The sequence below is a fragment of the Mytilus californianus genome, unplaced genomic scaffold (assembly GCF_021869535.1).
Source record: "Mytilus californianus isolate M0D057914Y unplaced genomic scaffold, xbMytCali1.0.p SCAF_10, whole genome shotgun sequence".
NCBI classification, from domain to species: domain Eukaryota; kingdom Metazoa; phylum Mollusca; class Bivalvia; order Mytilida; family Mytilidae; genus Mytilus; species Mytilus californianus.
Window position 1 is genome coordinate 57,128,250 of NW_026262582.1, and position 23,213 is coordinate 57,151,462.

Here is a 23,213-nt window from a genome sequence, read left to right on the forward strand (position 1 = left end):
ACTTCAAGCCATATATTTTTTTCATTAAATGAGCAAACCCCAATTTAAAGGGGTCTGATATGACAAACTGAAAACAATTCAAACGAGAAATCTCACGATAAAACAATAAACGAATATGGCAGACAGCAACTAACGACAACCACTTAGTTACAGACTCCTAACTCAATTATCTATCATGGCGAGTTTGAACATGTTTGCAGCGCTTAACCCTTCTCCTAACCTTGTATAGTTGTGTAACAGCCAAACATATTAACAAACTGTAAAAATCAATTGAAAAGGGTTTGTTGACTCATCACGTCAGCACGAAGCACAAAAAAAAAACATCATTAGTGTGTGATAACATTTTGTGAGGGAATTCGATGTTTGCTATACCTCGGTTCATTTCAATGCACTTTATTGACAATACCACTATACCAATCAGAATGAATTATTTTGCAGTGTTTTAAGAAATGATTTTACTTTGCATCCATGTATTATTTGAGAAACATTAAATGTTTTAAAAGGGCGAATTCTGTATAAAGTCAATAATTATGTAGACTTTTGAAGCCCCAACTTTCTATAACCTTAAATACACAAATGAAAAATCCAAAAATTATACCAATACAAAACGAAATGTTTTTACAATTATAGCAAAAGTTTTGGTTGACAAATTTTTATTCGTTTTTGCAAAAAATGAACTTAAAATATCTGTCATTTTCTCCCTACCCAGTTTACCCCCATTACGATATTATGATGTGGACCGGTCATTGTTATTGAATCTGAATACGCAATTTGATTGGATTAAGTTATTATTAGTTTACCTGCAAACTGTTTATTCTTTTCATACACGTATTTTGCTTAAATAGGAACATGCATGAATGTGTACAGTAACTTAAATTACCATTTCATTCCATTAAACAAGTCATTTTTCGAAGGAAATGCCGAAATACATTTTACGCACAGCTACGCCAGGTAAAATTATTGTTTATCTTAACAAAAAAAAATATTTTTCAGTCTCATTATAATGTTTTATTAACCAACTTACTACAATATGTATAGAAATGCCCATGCTTTATAAAAGGAAAATTTCGACAACTGGTCATTATGAACGGAGAAATTGCTACAGCCATGCATAACGAAATCTCAGTCATGCATTACGAAATCACACCGATGCATTACGAAATCACAGCCATGCATTATGAACAAGATGAAACGGGACATCGATTAAATCAAAATGTCGTTTATTTCTTCAAATAAGTGACAATTTTTTTCAAATTTCTTTTAACTTAATATCATAAAAAAATAGTTTAAATGATGTTCAGTGTTTTGTAACGACTTGAAACGGAAATATTACACAGCCTTTTTCGAGTACGACTTTCGATTATTATCACTGTTTCATTTCCGTTGATCAATTATCAGAACGCAGACTACTCAGAGTAAGAATAGTTAAACTGTCTGATTTATTCTTCCCAGCTACTTTATATTTGCTAGATGAAATGAATTGTAATAGCATAAAATAAAGTACTTGGATGAGAAATCAGAAATTACATCTGACAATGTTGACCAAAAATCCATCGTGAATGCGAAAAGACAAGTTCAGCTATGAATTCCTGTATCTTCTTCACGGTAAGATTTTTACTCTTTGTTTAATCGAAGAATTAAACCCATTTACGGTAATAAAAGTGTTATGAACTGGCTTTTTTTTTTTGTATTGGTCCTGTTATAGATTCGTGGTTAGCTGTATTTGGATCCGAGACTCGAAGACTGTTTTTGAATGAAGTTGCCGTAGTTGGTTAATAAAAGTATCAATATATGGACTTTTTCATATTGGCCCTGTAACATGCCCTTGGTATTAATAATGGCCTCGGACAGTTGTAATGGCTCTCGGCGCTGCCTCGGGGCCATTACAACCATCCTTGGTCATTATTAATACCTCGGGCATGTTACAGGGCCAATATGAAAAGTCCATACATTAATACTATAATAATTATTATAATTACAATTAATCCCAAACAAAAATAGTCAGTAGATAAAGCCAAAATATGTCCGATCTTCTTATTTTCGGACATCAAAATTCAATACGATCGTTTTCAGGTCAATTTCGTCTACTTCACAAAATCTTGTAAGGAACTATAATAAAACGAAGAAAGTCACAAAAATACATACACAAATCATATAAAAACAAATTCTGCTTATAAATCTTCAATTAAGTTGCAAGACAAAATTATACAAAATTTCAAAGTTTAGATAACTTGTGCATTTATCTGATAATGAATATGACAGTAAATACGGTGAAATAAAATAAAGGAAATTGATACATGTATAATTATAAAGAAAGAATGAATGAAAAAACGAAACGGAGATTGTATCGCAAGGAAATGATCAGTTTGAACAACAAAAGAAATGTTCATGTTAGGTTAAGTTGACAATACGGAATTCAAAATAAGACACTTTACTTCAGATCCATCAAGTGCCCGCTACTTCTCAGGATAGGTTCTAGTAATCTTTTAAACATTAAAGAATAAGATTTATTATCAATATGATGCAAAAGTGTAGGCTTTGTTTGTTTCAATTCGTCATTAATTAAAGATCTTTTTCCTTTGAGTTATATGTACTTAATTCTTAGGTGAGGGTATTACATGCTGTTTAAAAAGATTAAGTTAAATAAAAGTATAAAGATCCGATACAATCTTGATTTTTTGTTTAGAAAACAAAAAATATCACCAGAAGTTTGGTCTGTCAGCGCAATTTTTCAGCTGTTATAAATCACCACAAAAAAATCAGCAGGGATTTATTCGAAAAACTCGGGAATGTAGTCGTTCTGACAGGAAATTGAAAGTAATTATCTAATTTAGACTTAAAAAAGGAAAAACCTTATAATAGGGCCTCCTGAGATACGTCATTTAGTTAAATCTTTGAATAAGAATGTTCGCTGTAAGCGTTTCTTATGGGAATTTGAGCATAACTAATCGGAAATAAAGACAACAACCCAAAGATAAAGAAGACGAAAATATAACTAGAGATCAACAAACAATCTTCAACAAGTATAGACCGTTGTCTATACAATAGTTCATTTGGTATTTCAAGTCAAAACATTAAATAGAATGCTCTCTTTGGAGATCGTTAAAATGGTTTCGAAGTTTAATTCACTTGTATCGAATAGAATGTTTCAGAATTTTAAACAAATGTATGAAGTAAATACATGTTTACCCAAAGCAATAACAATACCGTCGACCAAAGGTCGGTGGTGTTCCACAGGGCACTACGGCTCCCTCCACCAACTGGCCGCAATGGTATTTAGTGGAACGGAGCAAAAAATCACGATAGACGTACATACAAATTTCCAATTGCATACAAAATAGTCGCAATAAGGTAATTTTCCTAAATACAAAGCATTTGTATCAAGACATTTGTTATGAAAATTAAGCGAATGAAGATCATAGCATTCGCATTGTGTTTACATGCTTTAAAGTACCTGTCCTTCGAAAATGTTAAAACGACCATTTACCGATGAAAATCTAGCAATGACATATAAAGGTGATAACTCATTATGTGTAAAACCTCATTTCCCGTAAACATACAAGGCAAGAGTAATTCACAATCTGTAACTAGTCATTTATTTAATGAAATGGAAAGATCTAGACAGAATTAATTATGCATCGACTTTGTATTGGAAAGTTGCTACATCATTGCAATCAAACTTCTCGTTAGCGAGGAAGTCCTTCAGCTGGAAACGTGCTCTACTGCTTGGCTTTGCAACAGTGATCTGTCCAGTCTGCTTAAGCAACAAGAACTGGTACCTGTGAGTTCCTTTTGGTGGACTTGGCCCTTCGTACTCTACAAAAAAGAGGATCAATAATTATAATCACATATCAAATTGATTTAAATGAAGATCTGTTTGTTCAGTGGTTCCTAACTTCGAACTTATATCATGCATTCAAATGTATTGATAAAGATTGGTTTTTACGTTCCACTTGAAGCAAAACATGACATATTAAGCCAATGATATGTTCTGCATGTCAATCCCGATTGCCGTCATATAATTATCTACTTTGTATGTCCATACCCCCATAACTACTGGGATAATTTTGAAGTATTAAGTTTGTAATGAGTCGTCCGTTTTTCTTCTTATTGATCATTTAATTGTACTTCTTTTTTCCTTTTTTTTATTATACTGTTTTTTTCCAGAAATTGTAACTTCATTACCATGATTACAGTAACAAATCAAATGATTACCAGAAAGCCTTTAAGTCAAAAGATAACCTATTTGAATGTGTAATCTTGTAGAATCAGTATTTAATTTACATCATGTACATGGACATGTATAACTCGGAACTGGTACCATCAATACTGGTGCATTTAAAGGATCATCTTGTTTTTGAATCAGGTGCTACAAGTGGTTTGTGTATTCCCACATATTCTTACAACATTTTTTTTCTGTTTACACGGAACGGTTGCGTTAAACAGGACACAAATCATCATTCTAAAAAGTCCAAACGAATTTTTCCATTGAAACAATAATAAAGTTCTGAATAATAAAGTTCTGCATGAATTTCTGTTTAAACTTTAAGCATGCTAAATGGGTTTTATTTTATTTTTCTACAAATAAAAACCTTCATAATCCTGATTTGTAGTAAAACTCTGCCCAACTTGGTTGAACATGTGTTCTGACTTTAACGCTTTCCTCACCTTATCTAATTAGCTATATCACATGACTCTGATAGGTCCAAAGAGACAAAAAAAATAATACATTGAAAAATGTATCGAGGAATCTGTATGTTTTCACAAAAATGAAAAACTTACTCATAATTGTTGTGCCACCGAGATCTTCACTCCCAAAGTCTGATCCCTGTTGAACAAAAATACAAGCTTGTATCACATTCCAGGTCAAATTATATTCATTGGAATTATTTAAACACGTCTCAACATTTAGAGGATCTCTTTATTTAAAGCATGAGGCTTTCTGTTTAATAAAAACAAAACTGTAAAGGAGGAGGTATACAAAAAGCCCTTATTTCGCCCCTGAAATTGAAAAAATAGTAAACTCATTCGACCTTTTCAAAATTAGGTTAATTTGATTGATACATGAACAGGTTGATATAAACTAGACATTCAGAGCTGTTACACTTTTAAAAAGAAATCGCTGCTGTTCCTTCAGTAACTATAGTATATGCATGATAGTACATGCAGTGCTTTTTTTACTACTAGAAGCCCAGATACAGTTGAGTCATTGTCATTTCTGATGATATTAACTAACCATTGTTTTAATACAACTATTTTATTCATAATATTAATTTTTAAAAAGCATTTTCATCGACTTCATTTGAACTTTGGTGGATAGTTGTCTCATTTGGCAATCATATATCTTTATTTTCATACAGTTCGAACGAGCACATCTAAAAAATGAAGAAAAAAAAAACTGAGGCGATCGTTTGCCGATTGTAGTAATAGTATTTTCTGTTGAACATAGACAGTAAACAATGACCAGTCAAATACAACGTCAACTGAATTAAAAAGGTTTATGTCTTATAGACAGTTTAATTATTTGAAGTAAAAATGTAACAGTCATAAGCTTATTGAAAATTTAAAATCTTATTTTTTTTATCTGAAGTTTTTCAAATGATATTTAAACCTGCATGGCGGATAATACATATATAGCAGGAGAGGCCTATCCTGTGGATGCACATTGTCACACATAGTTTGCATCTCAGGAGAGGCCTATCCTGTGGATGCACATTGTCACACATAGTTTGCATTTCAGGAGAGGCCTATCCTGTGGATGCACATTGTCACACATAGTTTGCATTTCAGGAGAGGCCTATCCTGTAGATGCACAGTCACACATAGTTTGCATTTCAGGAGGGGCATATCCTGTCGATGCACATTGTCACACATAGTTTGCATTTCAGGAGAGGCCTATCCTGTGGATGCACATTGTCACACATAGTTTGCATTTCAGGAGAGGCCTATCCTGTAGATGCACAGTCACACATAGTTTGCATTTCAGGAGGGGCATATCCTGTGGATGCACATTGTCACACATAGTTTGCATTTCAGGAGAGGCCTATCCTGTGGATGCACATTGTCACACATAGTTTGCATTTCAGGAGAGGCCTATCCTGTAGATGCACAGTCACACATAGTTTGCATTTCAGGAGGGACATATCCTGTGGATGCACATTGTCACACATAGTTTGCATTTCAGGAGAGGCCTATCCTGTAGATGCACAGTCACACATAGTTTGCATTTCAGGAGGGGCATATCCTGTCGATGCACATTGTCACACATAGTTTGCATTTCAGGAGAGGCCTATCCTGTGGATGCACATTGTCACACATAGTTTGCATTTCAGGAGAGGCCTATCCTGTAGATGCACAGTCACACATAGTTTGCATTTCAGGAGAGGCCTATCCTGTAGATGCACAGTCACACATAGTTTGCATTTCAGGAGGGGCATATCCTGTCGATGCACATTGTCACACATAGTTTGCATTTCAGGAGAGGCTTATCCTGTGGATGCACATTGTCACACATAGTTTGCATTTCAGGAGAGGCCTATCCTGAAGATGCACAGTCACACATAGTTTGCATTTCAGGAGGGGCATATCCTGTCGATGCACATTGTCACACATAGTTTGCATTTCAGGAGAGGCCTACCCTGTGGATGCACATTGTCACACATAGTTTGCATTTCAGGAGAGGCCTATCCTGTAGATGCACAGTCACACATAGTTTGCATTTCAGGAGGGGCATATCCTGTCGATGCACATTGTCACACATAGTTTGCATTTCAGGAGAGGCCTATCCTGTCGATGCACATTGCCACACACAGTTTGCATTTCAGAATATGCATATCCTATCGATGCACATTGTCACGCACAGTTTGCACTTAATGTCATTCACTCCAATGTGTGTTTATTCATAAATAAACTTTGGTTGATAAGTTGTTTAATTGACAATCATAGATTCATACCACATCTCCTTATTTTAGATTATGTCAGCTACAATTTACTTTTTAGAATAATATGTCAACTTTTTTATCAATCGCACCAACAAAACTTGTGGCGTAATGATATCGTCCTCAAAATCAATTATGAAATCTACCATGAACTTCTAGTCACCAAAAAACCACCAATCTAGTGATAACTTATAGGTAATGTCTTCAAAAAATGAAAACAACACGTAAATACCCTTTAAATGTTTTACCAGCAAGTGTAGCCAGTAAACAACTTAACTAAACCTTATATTTGTTACCAGCCGGTGTAGCCAGTTAGGCACCAAATTTAACGTTCATACATTGTATGTGTTAACTGCCAATGTAGCCAGTTAGCTACCATACTAACCCTCATATGTATCATCAGCCATTGAAACCAGTTAGCCACCAAACTTCCCGTTATAGTGTTACCAGCCGGTGTAGACAATGAGCCACCAAACTTACCGTTTATACGTGTTACTTACCAGTATAGCCAGTTAGTTAGCCACTAAACATTCCTTCATGTGTGTTACCATCCAGTGTAGCAAGTTAGCAACCAAACTTAACTTTATATGTGTTACCTTCCAGTGTAGCCAGTTAGTTAGCCACTAAACATTCCTTCATGTGTGTTACCATCCAGTGTAGCAAGTTAGCAACCAAACTTAACTTTATATGTGTTACCTTCCAGTTTAGCCAGTTAGTTAGCCACTAAACTTTCCTTCATATGTGTTACCAGCCAGTGTAGCAAGTTAGCAACCGAACTAAACTTTTATATATGTGTGATCTGCCAGTGTAGCCAGTATGTTACCAAACTTCATAATGCTTACCTGCCAGTGTACCCTGTTAGCCACCATACTAACTTTCTTATTAAGAAATAAATGTGGATATTGTCCACATGTAGACACATATGATGCCCCCGCTTGCATATCATATAGTTATAAAGGGACATAACTGAAGAACGGTAAAAGTGACACTACCCAAATTTGAACTTGATCTGAGTTTTGTGGTAATAAGCATTGTGTGTACGTCTCATAACATTTGGTTGAGAATAACTTAAGTAGAGAACAGAAATTAAAAATTCAGCAATTTTTCTATTTGTAAACACGCATAACTCTAGAACGATTGTGTATTAATAAGTTTTATAACATTTGATTGAGACAAACTAAAGTTAGAGAACGGAAACGAAAAATTCAGTAATTTTTATGATTATAAAGGGACATAACTCAAGAATGGTAAAAGTATCGCCACCAAATTTCGAACTTGATCTGTATTATGTAGTAATAAGCATTGTGTATAAGTTTCATAACATATGGTTGAGGCAAACAAAAGTTAGAAAACGGAAACAAAAAAATTGTACTTGATCTTAGTTTTGTGGTAATGGATATTGTGTATAGGTTTCATAATGTTTGGTTGGGGCAAACTTAAGTTACAGAATGGAAAATTTTGCAATCTTTCGATTTATAAAGGGGCATAACTCAATAATGGTTAAAGTGACACTACCCAAATTCAACTTGATCTGTTTTTTATCAGTGGAAGTCACAATTAAACATTACATTGTATAGAGTATTGATTGTAGTTGATTAAACTATAATCATGGACAAAGGAAGATAACTCCAATTTTAAAAATTACTTAGAAGAAGAAAAAATTTTGCAATTTTTCCATTTATAAAGGGGCATAACTCTAGAACGGTTAAAGTGATGCCGCCAAAATTCAAACTTGATCTGTGTTTTGTGGTAATAAGCATTGTGTATAGGTTTCATAACATTTGGTTGATGCAAACTTAAGTTAGAGAACGGAAACTAAAAATTTTGCTATTTTTCCATTTTTAAAGGGGCATAACTATAGAACGGTTAAAGTGACGCCACCAAAATTCAACTCGATCTGTGTTTGTGGTAATAAGCATTTTGTATAAGTTTCATAGCATTTGGTTGAGGCGAACTTAAGTTAGAGAACGGAACCTAAAAATTTTGCAATTTTTCCATTTGTAAAGGGGCATAACTCTAGAACGGTTAAAGTGACACCACCAAAATTCAGACTTAATCTGTGTTCTGTGGTAATACGCATTGTGTATAAGTTTCATAACATTTGGTTGAGGGAAACTAAAGTTAGAGAACGGAAACCAACTTTAGGACGTACGGACGTACGGACGTACGTACGGACGGACGGACGTACGTACAGACGGACAAGGGTAAAAATTAATGCCCCCTCCGCTACGGCGGGGGGCATAAAAATTCACTCACCTGATTAAATGGGCATTTAAAAAGTCAGAATGCGAATATATATGCTCAAACCCTTTTAGGTCATTTTTTAATAACAACAAACAAAAGAACTATGTCAATTGGACCTGCCCTTGAATTTTTACTAGATAACCTTTTTGTTCGCAATGGAGATTCCGTTTATCGTCAAGTTATCGGAATTCCCATGGAGACTAACTGTGCACCACTTATTGCGGACCTGTTTCTGTATTGTTATGAGTTACAATTTATGACTAAAATCAGCAAAGGCCCATCGAAACAACATCTGATCACAAATTTAATAACACTTTTAGATAATTAGATGATATATTGGCTCTCAATAATGACGACTTCAGTATGTACACTAAAGAGATTTTTAATTAAATCAAGCTAATACTAACAATGAACACTGCCCTTTCCTGGATCTTGATATCTATATCTTTAACGGGAAGCTTAATACCAAAATTTATGATGAAAGAGATGAGTTTTCATTTCTTATTGTTAATTATCCATTTTTAGATGGTGACGTTCCCTTGTCACCATCTTATGGTGTTTATATATCTCAACTTGTTCGATTCGCTCGTGTATGTAACAACGTATTTGATTTTTACGAAAAAATCTCTGTATTACTGAAAAATTATTACACCAGGGTTTTCGATATCACAAACTTGTCAAAACATTTACTAAATTTTATCATCGGTACAAGGACATCATTTGTAAATATAAATCAACATGCAGACATCTTATACGTTCAGGTATTTCACATAAATTTTTTTATGGTAATATTCTTTACAAAGCACAAAAATGTCGGCATTCATCTCAAAAGCTAACCAAACCTTTAAACAGACTTATTCGAAAGGGATATAGTTACGATACTGTTGTCAGGTCATTAAGGATTGCATATTTTGGTATTAATATTAATTCACTCATAGGGTCTTTGCATCGCAAATAAACACATTTATTACTTTTATAAATTTTGACTTGGATGGAGAGTTGTCTCATTGGCACTCATACCACATCTTCTTATATCTATATACATTTATTCTAAAAACCAGTTGTTGGCATGATACGGGTTATGTTCTTCTCATATATTTTATGATGGTATGATACTAAACCACTAACGGGAGGAATTGTGCTTGATTTTCATATGATGAAGACATAAACTTTCAACCAGTTTGCTGCTCACTAGGAAGCTATTAAACCAAGAGTTCCAAATGGTGAAGATGAAATCATCCCTTCGTAAATTTTACTGACGCCATCACGAGTTGGTTGACCGTTATAGAATAACCGTTTCACAGATGATATCGGATATGTTCCTTATGTCGTAACTACAATACCCTTCCCTTTTCACGAATGTGACCTACCGAATTAGACTATTTACCGGATTTGTAATATTAACATAAGCAACACGACGGGTGCCACATATGGAGCAGGATTTGCTTACCCTTCCGGAGCACCTGAGATCACCCCCAGTTTTTGATAGGGTTCGTGTTGCTTAGTCTTTAGTTTTCTATGTTGTGTCATCTGTACTATTATTTGTCTGTTTGTCTTTTTATTTTTGGCCATGGCGTTGTCAGCTTGTTTTCGATCTATGAGTTTGACTGTCCCTCTGTTATCTTAATTTCGTCCCTCGTTTAATTGAGGTCTGGAGCTAGTATGTCAGTAACTGCTAGTAGTCCTTTGTTAATTTATGTATCACTGTCATTTTACTTAGTTTCTTTTGTTACCTATTCTGACATCGGACTCGGACTTCTTTTAAACTGAGTTTTACTGTGTGTATTGCTGTTTTAACCCCGCCGCATTTTTGCGCCTGTTCCGTCAGGAGCCTCTGGCCTTTGATAGTCTTGCATGTTTTTTAATTTTAGTTCATTTATATGTTTTGGAGTTAAGTATGACGTCCATTTCTCACTGAACTAGTACACATTTTTATTTAGGGACTAGCTGAGGACCACCTCCGGGTGCGGGATTTTCTTGCTGCGTTGAAGACCCATTGGTGGCCTTCGACTGTTATCTGCTATTTGGTCAGGTTGTTGTCTCTTTGACATATTCCCCATTTCCATTCTCAATTTTATTTACCAGCAAGTGAAGCCAGTTAGCCACCAAACTAACCTTTATACGTGTTACCATCCAGTGTAGTCAGTTAGCCACCAAACTTACCTTTATACGTGTTACCATCCAGTGTAGCCAATTAACCACCAAATACTAGTAAACTTTTATGTTACCAGCCGGTGTAGCCACTTAGCCACCAAACTTACCTTTATATATATGTTACCAGTCGATTAGCCATCAAACTTCCCTTGATATGTGTTACCAACCAGTGTAGCCAGTCAGCCACCAAACTTACCTTTTTATGTGTTACCAACCAGTGAAGTCAGTTAGCCACCACGGTTCTCTTTATATGTGCTACCTGCCATTGTCAGTGTAGCCAGTTAGCTACAATACTAACCTTTATCGGCAATTAGTACATTTTCCCTTTGATCTTACTGCCTATCATTTTTCTATATCATGGTCAGGACCTCCTACTCGAAAATATTAGGCAATGACGTCACGTAACAGTGCTGCAACGTCACGTGTTCATGTCCACGATGGCATCCGCAACGTTTTATCAATGAAATGCACGCGACTTCATTCATACAACCGAACGACCATCACGACATTGTGTACTCTTAAAAACGATTTTACTTACAATTTCATTTTATTTCATATTTTCAAACATCAAAAATGTTGTAAAGACAAAATTGCCGATAAACAGAATAATGACATTTCATTTTTAGATGCTGACTTCATCAGCTCGAACATCAGCTCGCCCTTGCGGGCTCGCTTGATATTCTTGTTGATAAAGTCAGTATCAAAAACAAAATGCAATTATCTATATTTATATGTGTTACCAGCCAATGTGCTAGTTACCTACCAAACAAAACTTTATATTTTATACCCGTTGGTGTAGTCAGTCAGCCTGTGCAAGCTTATGTCACCATACTAACCTATATATTTGCCTCAAGCCAGCTAAGCTAATGAGTCACCAAACTAACCTTTATATTTGTTACCAACAAGCGTTACCAGTCAGCGTGTGTAAGGTTTGTCACCAAACTAACCTTTATATTTGTTACCAACAAGTGTAACCGGTCAGCGTGTGAAAGGTTTGTCACCAAACTAACCTTTATATTTGTTACCAAAAAGTGTAACCAGTCAGCGTATGACCGGTTTGTCACCAAACTAACCTTTATATTTGTTACCAAAAAGTGTAACCAGTCAGGGTGTGAAAGGTTTGTCACCAAACTAACATTTATATTTGTTACCAACAAGTGTGACCAGTCAGCGTGTGTAAGGTTTGTCACCAAACTTACCTTTATATTTGTTACCAACAAGTGTAACCAGTCAGTGTGTGTAAGTTTTGTCACCAAACTAACATTTAAATTTGTTACCAGCCAGTGTAGCATGTCAGCGTTTGTAGGGTTTGTCACCAAACTAACCTTTATATTTGTTACCAGCCAGTGTAGCCAGTGAGCCAGTGATGGGTTATCAGGTGCTGGAGCATCCGGATCTACCATAATCAACGTGTACAAATTGTCCTTGAAATAGAAAAAAACGTACTTATAATGCTATGTTAGTTTTACTCGTTTTTAATTCATAAATTCTGGCGTATATATGTCAGAAATTTTTTAATACTTAAAGGTTTTTAAAAGAAATGGGATGGCATCTTTTTCGACATGTGTTCATTTGTTGCTTACTTATTAGTTTAGAAACTTTAGTAACTAAAAAGCAACTTGACCATATTTTTAATGGATATTCGAATCTCAAAATAAGAATCCATGAAAAAGATCAACTTTAAACACAACACATGTAAAAATCACGAAGTTGCAACAATGACGCGAGAAGAGCAATCGAAAAAATTAGGCATGAGATCGTCATTTCACTATTTTTCCGGAGTATAAAGGAGATACGGGGTATATGTCAATGAGACAACAACCAATCGACACAAACAACCAAACGACATACAATTCTAAACAATAGACATCTATACAATGAACAAAGATCAAAATCTCCCCAAGTCAAAACAACTGTTAATAAGTTAAACAAAGACTGTTATAGTTCTACCATCAACAAAAATTCTGCAAATTAACATAGAAATATGACATAAGAGAAGCAATGGCCTTCTTGACTTTGAACAGGCACATGCAGTTTATAAATTTCACAATTATGTATGGCGCGGAATCAGTGTCAAAATGCATAATTTGTGTATACACGTAAATAAAGACGTAATTGAAAACAACGTTCAAACCTATGATTGCGTTGGATAATAACCGTAATTTTTATACATGTGCATGCAAAACAAATTTCTTAGTAGAGGAGTCTAAATACAGCACAAACAACATTTTCCAAAAGATCAAAAAAGTGAAAAAGTATATTTAAACAAATCGCATTTGACTAACAGGTCGAACAACGGATGTTTCTTAAACCCTGTTGACTGCCATTGGCGATTGCCAAATAAACGGATCACAAGATGTCACAAAATGGATCTTTATTATTAATTTAATACCAAACAGAAAACAATAAACTTGCGGAAAAGATGGTATACTGCAAACATGAGGTGCAAAAATTTGTACATCATATCCGGATTTCGACAATTAATGTCTCTTCAGTGATGTTAGGAATCGAAACGGTATTTGGAAGGCCATATAATTTACCTCAATTTAGGATAGACTCTTGAATTTTGAAGAGTCGAAATAGGATGAACGGATCATATAAACCCGGAGGCAAATATAATACAAGCCCAAACGAAAAAATATAAATAAGTCTAAATTGAAAACAACGTTCAAACCTATGATTGCGTTGGATAAAAACCGCAATTTTTATACATGTGCATGCAAAACAAATTTCTTGGTAGAGGGGTCTAATTACAGCACAAACAACATTTTCCATAAGACCAAAAAAGTGAAAAAGTATATTATTAGACATATCCGGATTCGACAATTAATGTCTATTCAGTGATGTTAAGGATCGAAACGGTATTTGGAAGGTGTATTTTTCTTAAATATTTATGTAGATATATACAGAAATAATCAATACTCATGTTTTATTCTAAATATGGTGGCAATGTTTGTCAACTAACCGGAACAAAAAACACAGATTGCATACCAGATACCCAAAGGACTATTGACCCAAAGTAAAGTTGAAAATGGTTCGGTAGTTTCAGGACAGGAAAATAAGTCTAAAATCGTAGTTTACAGTCAAGAATTCATTAAGGAGTTATCTAATGGTTTCCGTCGTTTTGGTATTTTTTGTAGTCTTGTATTGGTGATCATTTTTGCTGTTTAATGTTTCTGTCTATCTGTTAGTTTTCGAGATAATTGGCAAAAAAAATAAATTAGTCAAAATGTGTCATTTAGGGGCAATAACTACCTAGGAATCATCAAATGGTTTCGGTCATATTGAGATTTTTATAGATCTTGTATTGCTGACCACTATTGCTATAAACAATTTCTTCCTATCGATTACAGTTTTAAGGTAATAACCAAAAACACAAAACATCAGTCATAAATCGTCTGTTAAGATATATGGTGGAGTATAAATCAAAATCGATAGCATTTTTGATAACTTGTCAAAATGTAGTTTTAACATCATACTTTTTTCAAAAAATAATAAAATGTATGGGTCACAGAGCTTTTTTTTCATGCTACAGTTGTGCAAAATTGTCATCTGGTATAGATTACGCATAAAAAAAGGCCAATTTGGAGCGATAGAAAGAAAACAAAACGATAGAATTTCAAGGTAACATATAAGAAGATACCTCTTATCATGTGCTTTCAAAAAATAAAAATAAAATTGGGGTCACAAAATTCGTTTTCTTGCTAAAAAACAAAATAAGTACATTAAGTACACATTCCTTTGAAAAAGTTAGAACATCCGAGTTACCTCCTCTTACGTGGCTAATTATCAAACAAGGAATATTCGGTTACTATATATGTAAAAACAGTCGTGATAATAAGATAAGGCACACGATTATCTTCATTTAGATGAAACGGCTTACTAATGAATATCTTTCCTCTCTTAAAATTGGCATATTTAATAAAAGATCTAGACCGATTGTTTTCTGCTATTTTACAAGGATCTTTACCCCATGTTTGGTAGAAATTGCTTCAGTGGTTACAGAGAAGAAGATCTTTAAAAAAAGTTTACGACGGACGACAAACACCATGACTGACGGAGACGGACATCAAACGACGACGGATGCCAAGTGATGCAAAAGCTCACACGGCCTAGTTGTAGGTGAGTTGAATATATATATTTAACACTTTTTTGCCACGGAAATTCAGAAGAATTCTACTTAATTTTTCACATATTTTACTATTCGTCACTAGTTGGTAAGTTCCAGTAAGTTTGTGGTCGTAAGCGAAATCTCCTTTCCTTCATCAAATTAAAGTTTAAACGTTGATTAATGTACTTGTAGTGTTAAAATAAGCCAAGATCACCTTAAACAAATGCAAAGTTTAACTCGAATGATCTAGACGTTATATTCCGCTCACTACAATCGCAACATTAATTAACGAGTTCAGTGCCACAGGGCCGATCATCGGCCTAAAGTACGACTCCTTTCAGTGCCAAAGGGCCGATTCATCGGCCAATTCAAATGATGTTATGAAATACGTAATGTACTATGACGTCGCCGTTTTTGCGCTTCAATTAATTCTACCGTCTCTAAATTTTCGCGCGTTTTTTTCTAATATTAAAAAATACGGAAGTCGAGCTTTTTTCTTGAAAATTATGAAAATAAAATCATGTGAGGATTCCTTTAAAAATATTATGGAAGTACGTTTTATATGTATTGAGTCTTAAATTCACTCTCTTTTTTCCAGCACTTTTGCGGTATGCATTTTAGGCTTACGTTCCTAAAGTTATCATCAAGGGAGTTACTTAAAAAAAAAAATATATACAAATGCAAGTAAAAATGTAAATACATTATAATATAAAATAGAAATTAATCAAATAAGAACAAAATACCTTTACAAAGAAAGATTTAGATAAAATGCAAATAATTTTTTTAGAGACGCGAAAAATGAAAAATACGCCAAAAAGTACGATATTCAATAAATGACGTTATTGATCTTATGACGTCATCCATAAATGCATCTATCGAATAATGGCTGATCCTAATCCCTGGTTTCGAGTGTATCCTCCTGAAATTCGGGATCACACAGAATTTGATCAAAATTTTGGACCTAAAAGAATGCCTCCAAGAAATTCCAGACCCATTGCATATTTTATGCTGATTTTTACAATGGATTTAATGAAGAAGTTTGTCTTAGAAACAAACAGGTATGTGTAAGCCCTTGTTCCTTTAAAAACGACACAATGCACGGAATAAATTTCAAAGCAAAAAACTTTACTGTGTCCAATGTTTAAGATCAATGCGGCATACGTTAGAAAAGGCCGAACATTTAAATAGAAATAAGAAATCAAGGGTTGCCAACTTGGATACAAGAGAAAAAAAAATATCAAAGAAAAGCAAAACACGGGGGACGGAGCTATAGTAACACAGTGCTATGCACTCGATTTCATCATGAAATTAATATTGCATTTATCGTGGGAAAACGCATTGTCCAGTATTGCATCGTCAAAAAGATTATTGAGCTTAACTATAATATATGATATAAAATATGGTTTTTGATCGGTCCATGCATGTGTTTACGCATCTATTAGTTTGTCCCTTCTTATCTCACCACAGAAAAGAGAAGGAAAAAAAACCCACACACAATCCTTAGATTTTTTTGAACAAGTGTGAAATTTTAAACTACAATTGCAGTGAATAAATATTATACGGTTGTCAAGAATTTAAAAACTCATTATTTTTCATATCCAGGTACGCTAGAAATTTTATTAAAAGAAATCAGCACAATATCAGCCATAAATCCAGGGTTCATGGTTGGCGTAAGAAAGGAAAATTAACATTAATAGAGTTTAAAGCCTTCGTTGCTGTGATTTTGAATATGGGCTTAATCAGAAAGGCGACAATATCTGAATACTGGAACAAAAAACATTCTAGTCAGTCAACTCCTTGGTTCCGGAAAGTTTTCACCAGAAATCGCTTCCAATTGTTGTTGAAATTCCTGCATCTTGTTGACAATAGAAAGATATAGCGCCTAGAAATTCACCAAGTTATGATCCTATTGCAAAATTTAAACCCATCGTTGACCATTTCAACCTAAAAGCGAAAACACATTATTCTCCGTCTCAAAACCTGTCTATTGATGAATCCTTAATCGGGACCAAATCGCGTACAGTTTTGCGACAGTACATTCCGACAAAGCACTCTAAATTTGGTGTCAAACTATGGATGTTGACAGAAGCCATTACTGGGTATTGTTTTCACTTTAATGTTTACAAAGGAAAAAGATATGATCCCACTCCAGCAGGAGAGACCCAAGGTTCATATGTTGTTACATCATTACTTCGCGCTGCTGGTTTACTGAATAAATGGTACCATGTGTTTTGCGACTCGTTTTTCACTTCTTTATCTTTAGCGAAACGATTGTTAAACTTACACACATATACAACTGGAACTGTGCGTAGTAATCGCCCGTTACCAAACCTTATCAAATCGGCTAATTTAAGGGCTTCCCAGAGTATGTTCATGCGACAGCAGGAAATTTTGGTATGTGCGTTTAAGGAAAAAGAAAAGCGCAAAAATGTCAAATTGTTGTCTAGCCGGTACAATGCAGAATTAGTTGCAAACCGAAAACCTAAAATGATAACTGGGTATAATAAATATATGGGAGGCGTTGACTTGAACGACATGCTCACTAGTTTTTACGAAGACGGGCGAAAATCGACAAAAATGTGGAAGAAGATCGTGTTTAACATTATACACAGGATGGTAATAAACGCATTTATTTTATATCAACAGAACTCCGACAATGCTAAATCTCGTCTCCATTTTATTCAACTGTTAATTGATGACCTTTCCGAAGATCATATGACAAGAAACCCTGCCAATCTTGGGGTCTTGAATGATGAAAGAAACAACCAACATTTGAGAAAATTGCCGGGAAGAAAAGAAAAAGATTGTTGTGTATGTTCGGTGCGAAATGTTCCTGGTGGTAGGAAAAGGTCGAAACATATATGTGTTCTCTGTCATAAAGGTGTTCATAAAATATGTTATAAGAAACACAGCAGACGATGTAACGCTGATGAATAAAATATCTTTCTTGATAAATGTGTCTTGAATGTTGTATGATCCCAAGCTCATATAATGAAATTATTCATAAAGAATAATCACAAGCTTTCTTTTATAAGTAGTGGCAAATCCATTTGCAATAGTTCTTTTTCATATAACCGACTTTTGACTCGTGAGTAAATGATTTTCCTACATGTTACTTTCTCTGTGGAAGGACATTCGGGTCCCTGTTCAAGTGAGAGAAGAAGTAAACGTCAAGCTTATAAATTGGTGCAATTATTTGATCATGTATAGAGAACATAAAACATAAAACAATTTATTTCATTTTTTTTTACAAATTGTAAGCTTGATTTTACTTTATCTAGTTTGCTCTTACTCAAACATGGACCAGAATGTCCTACAACAGAGTAGGTAACCTATCGAAATATTAAAATCTCCGGAATTCCCGCCAATTTTCAATTAAAATCTTTTGGCGCTATCAAAGCTGTACTGTGACGTCGACGTTAATTCCGTAAACGTAAAGACAATCAAAAAAAGCCTTGGCACTGAAGGGGTTTGTTTACAATTTGTTTGGCAGTAAACTCTGCAAGCAAATTCAAAGCGAGAACGTCAAAAATTCCGTATGATGCAATGAGAAGAAGGGAGAAATGACATAGATCACTATAATTTTATGTTAATGTTTATCAGTAAATACTTGAAATTGCATACAAATATCGATTAGGTAAATGATTAAAGAATTTGAAAAGAAATTAGAACCCCTATATAACAAACATGACAGAAACGTAACCAAACGTCCTGGAATGACCACGTCTTCTTACTTTCATATTTACTCTTTTTTTTAAGTACTGCATAATCCGGACCACTACATGGCAATTTGAATTATGAAGTAAAAACCGCGAACTATACATTTTAAACTCAACCAGTTCTTGACGGAGTTTTTAGCCTATATAAAACAAGTGTGCTAATAAATATATACACATTTCAGAGGAGTTTGCTCTGATTTTTCATTTAATCTATTGAAAATAAGATCTTCATAAGTTCATTAGCCGGTAAACTTAAACATACATGCTCATCTTGAGAATTTTAAGATTTTGCACGGTTTTCAGTGTCTGAGAGAAACATTCAAAGTAATCTGCCACTGGCTAATCACTTAAATTCAAGACGAACGATGGTCGAAATTAAGATTGTAACGTATATATTTATTCTATTATTCTTAAGGGGTGCCAGGGCTTATTTTGTTTTTGTCTCGTTTTTGTTTTGTGTTGGTTTCGTGTCTTGTTTGGTTTTTTTTTCAAGGTTTCCTCTTTTCCAGATTTATAAAATGATATAAAAAATCAACAACGCAAAACATTTAAACAGCTCAACAACATAAATAAATAATGCAACGAATTATAAATACACATACAACTAGTATAAGGCTGGCATATTTATTATTTAAGGAATGACTGAAATATTTTTTCTGTCTATGAAGAAATAATTTAATTTTGGATGTAACGCGTCTTCTGATTGGCTGACGTTGTTTTGTTTATCAGCTCATAGACATAATTTTATCATGTGACCGTGACGTCATCAACGTTTTTTCACGGTTTACTCCGGTTTAAAAAGGAATTTTGAATTAAATTATAAGAAATGACTGTAATATTTTTTCTGTCTATTCGAAATAACATAAAAAATGTGGTGCACACTTTAAAATAACCCGCTACGAGGGTTATTCAGTGTGCACCACATTTTTGATGTTATTTCTTCATAGTTATCATAGACAGAAAAAATATTACAGTCATTCCTTAAATAACATCAAAAATGTGGTGCACACTGAATAACCCGCGTAGCGGGTTATTTTAAAGTGTGCACCACATTTTTTATGTTATTTCGAATAGACAGAAAAAATATTTCAGTCATTTCTTATAATTTAATTATAATTTCATTTAAACCGGAGTAAACCATGAAAAAACGTTGATGACGTCACGGTTACATAACAAAATTATGTCTATGAGCTGATAAACAAAACAACGTCAGCCAATCAGAAGACGTGTTGCATCCAAAATTAAATTATTAATAAAGGGAAAACATTTTTATTTCAAGGGTTCAAAATGCTAGTTTGCTTAGAGGGACACTTACACTTGTAGTATCTACTGTTAATTTTGCACCTGTATAAATGTGTTGCAATTCCTATCGGGAACACTAACGGAAAACAATTTTTTTTATAAAAAATATGTTAAGAAACCGCGACCTTGAATGTCCTTGACCTTTGATAAAAAAAATATGTTAAGAAACCGCGACCTTGAATGTCCTTGACCTTAGATCTGTATACTCCAAAACCAATTGTGCTCTCCCCTTCCCTATATATATCTTTCACATGTATGAGTGTTATACCAATCAAACAAGGAAAACTCAACCTACTATCTGGCCACCATTTTTTTTAAACTACTTTTAGTAACACGACACAGTGACTTAAACATTTGTACTATTGACCCCATAATCACGAAAATGAAAAATAAAAACATAAAAATGTTATGTTGGGAAGAGCAGAGTTTGCCTAAAGTGAATTACGATTAGTACAAAATAGCCGTAGAAACGTCTATGTTTGCGTAGTTCATCAATTACTTAGTGATGATAGCCGTAGAAACGTCTAGGTTTGCGTAGTTCATCAATTACTTTGTGATGTTTGCCGTATCCCATAAACACTTCAGGGTACCCAAATTGCACCTCTTACAGTTTTATCACCTTCATTAATTTACAGAAAAGTCTCCATTCTGTATTTATTTTGTAGATGTATCCTTATTTACCACCAGCCATACATTTAATTTTGCTTTCATACAAAATCATACAATCATCGATTTGGACTAACACCCAGACGGATTCTGTAATGAGGAGTACCTAAATTGCGCAAGTTCAACTTCACATCTTTTAATCCAATAACTAATATTTTGATATCGTCTTGGTACCTGTTTTGACGCGGACCAGAAATGACGCACCGATTTAGTTAACGGTTTTATATTTCTAAACAAAAGCCGTGACGTCATCAACATTTGCTGTACATAACATGATGTTGAAGGTCATCTGACTACAACAAAGATGCCTAAAACTCTGCCCAGAAATGTTATTATTGCTTAAAATATTAAAGACAATGCAATTTCCGCCATTTTATTAAGGTCAAAAAAATTCTACCCTTCCCCGAAAGATTATCAGTCCTATCTCCACTTTGGTCAAGAAAAGTAGGTAACCGTATGCTTCCCCATTTTGTGTTTTTCAAATCACGTGACTGTCATGTGACATGGTTTTACATTTAAGCGGGAATCACTGTAGAACAAATGATCGTCGCTTATATAATTTTCTATGGTTTATTGATTTTTTTTCATTCAATGTATGAAGTATACATTGATAAATGTATTATTGTCAATGTTGTTTAATGAATGCAATTACTTTTTATTTTCAAATATATGGAATATGTATATCACTTTCTTAAATTTTGAACAATTATATACCAAAATATAGGTTACATTTAAATTGATTAAAAATTTGGTGTTACAATCATTATGATCATTAAAGTGAATGAAAATATCAAAAGTTGTTAATAAAATTGAATCTGTTGAACAGTTTTAATTTTAAAGAATCCGGATTGAAGCAATTTTTCGATTATCAGTTACGTGCAAGTGGTTTTTACTGGTTTGTTTACAGTGCGTCATTACTGGTACCCATCATTAGTTGGCAGTCCGTTTGTAATGTTAGCAAACATGAATTTTATTGCTATTACTGTTTCAAATATCAACTGTTTAATGATTGAAATATAATAACAAGTTACCAATCTTTTATTCCATTCCGTTTTTCTAATTCTTTTAAATGGTAGATTAAATGCAGAGACAAAACAACCTTAGGTGCGTCATTACTGGTTCCTCGGGGATATATGACATTTATTCCTCAACATTTTTTAAAAGAACAATTTGACAACAGTCTATGCTTATTATATATTTTGTAAGAAATGGATACCTGTGGCATATTGCTATTGCTGGATTTTTTTAAAGTCGACTTTAAGCGGACGTTTGGTTACGTTTGTTTTTTTTAACCGCGCTGAAGGACGTCCATTATTCATTTTTCATTATTTAAAATTCAATGATGAATAATGATATAGTTCATTATTCATTATTCAACGTTTAGTAATGAATGATGAATAAGTTCGTGTTTCAGTATTCAGTTGAAAAGGGAATACTTCAGCGATGTTGTTTTTTATCAACGGACTGTCGCTTTTAATTTGCAAAATGAGTGCAAATGGGGTACTCGGTGCCATTTTGGTACTGTGACGTTAGTAACGTATTACCTACTGTAGTGTACGTGTTCGAGGGTTAACTGATTGTAATGCTTGAACTTTAATACATTGCCTTGTTTTTTCTGTTTCTCCGGAAATAAAAATCTCGATTCTTAGGACCTCTAACTATTTTATCAGTGACTTACCGAATCTGCATGTTCGAATGATACAATAGGCTGGTGTGTCGTGTCTTCCTTGTCAACTTTGTCATTGCAACTACTGTAGCCACTCAATTCGAGCCCAATATTACCACAGAAGGAGGAAGGTGGAGTGCATGATCCAATGGTTATGTCAATGCAGCTGAATAATATTGCTGCTACACTAAAATACACTGCCCGAACATACATCGTCACACACTTAACGTGTATTTATATACTACATGTTAAACCCGGACGTAGACAAGGTTATTATCCGGCGTTCACTTGTCAATAACTAAAATTGCATTAATCTGATAACAATATATAGAATAACACACTCGAGAGCAACCATATGTTGCCTGAATATAAAAGTAATCTTCTACAAATTGATTATGTATATTTTTATGTGA

General features: G+C 34.1%; 1 protein-coding gene across 1 annotated transcript; it reads right to left on the minus strand.

Moving 5' to 3' along the window:
* Positions 1-3,573: 3,573 nt before the first annotated feature.
* Positions 3,574-23,118, minus strand: LOC127718919 (protein D2-like). The gene is made up of 4 exons (XM_052225019.1): positions 22,813-23,118; positions 12,662-12,760; positions 4,783-4,828; positions 3,574-3,816 (listed from the first exon to the last, which is right to left on the minus strand). The coding sequence occupies exons 1-4, from the start codon at positions 23,011-23,013 to the stop codon at positions 3,632-3,634; spliced, it is 531 nt and encodes a 176-aa protein (XP_052080979.1). The 5' UTR covers positions 23,014-23,118; the 3' UTR covers positions 3,574-3,631.
* Between the last annotated feature and the right edge of the window lie 95 nt (positions 23,119-23,213).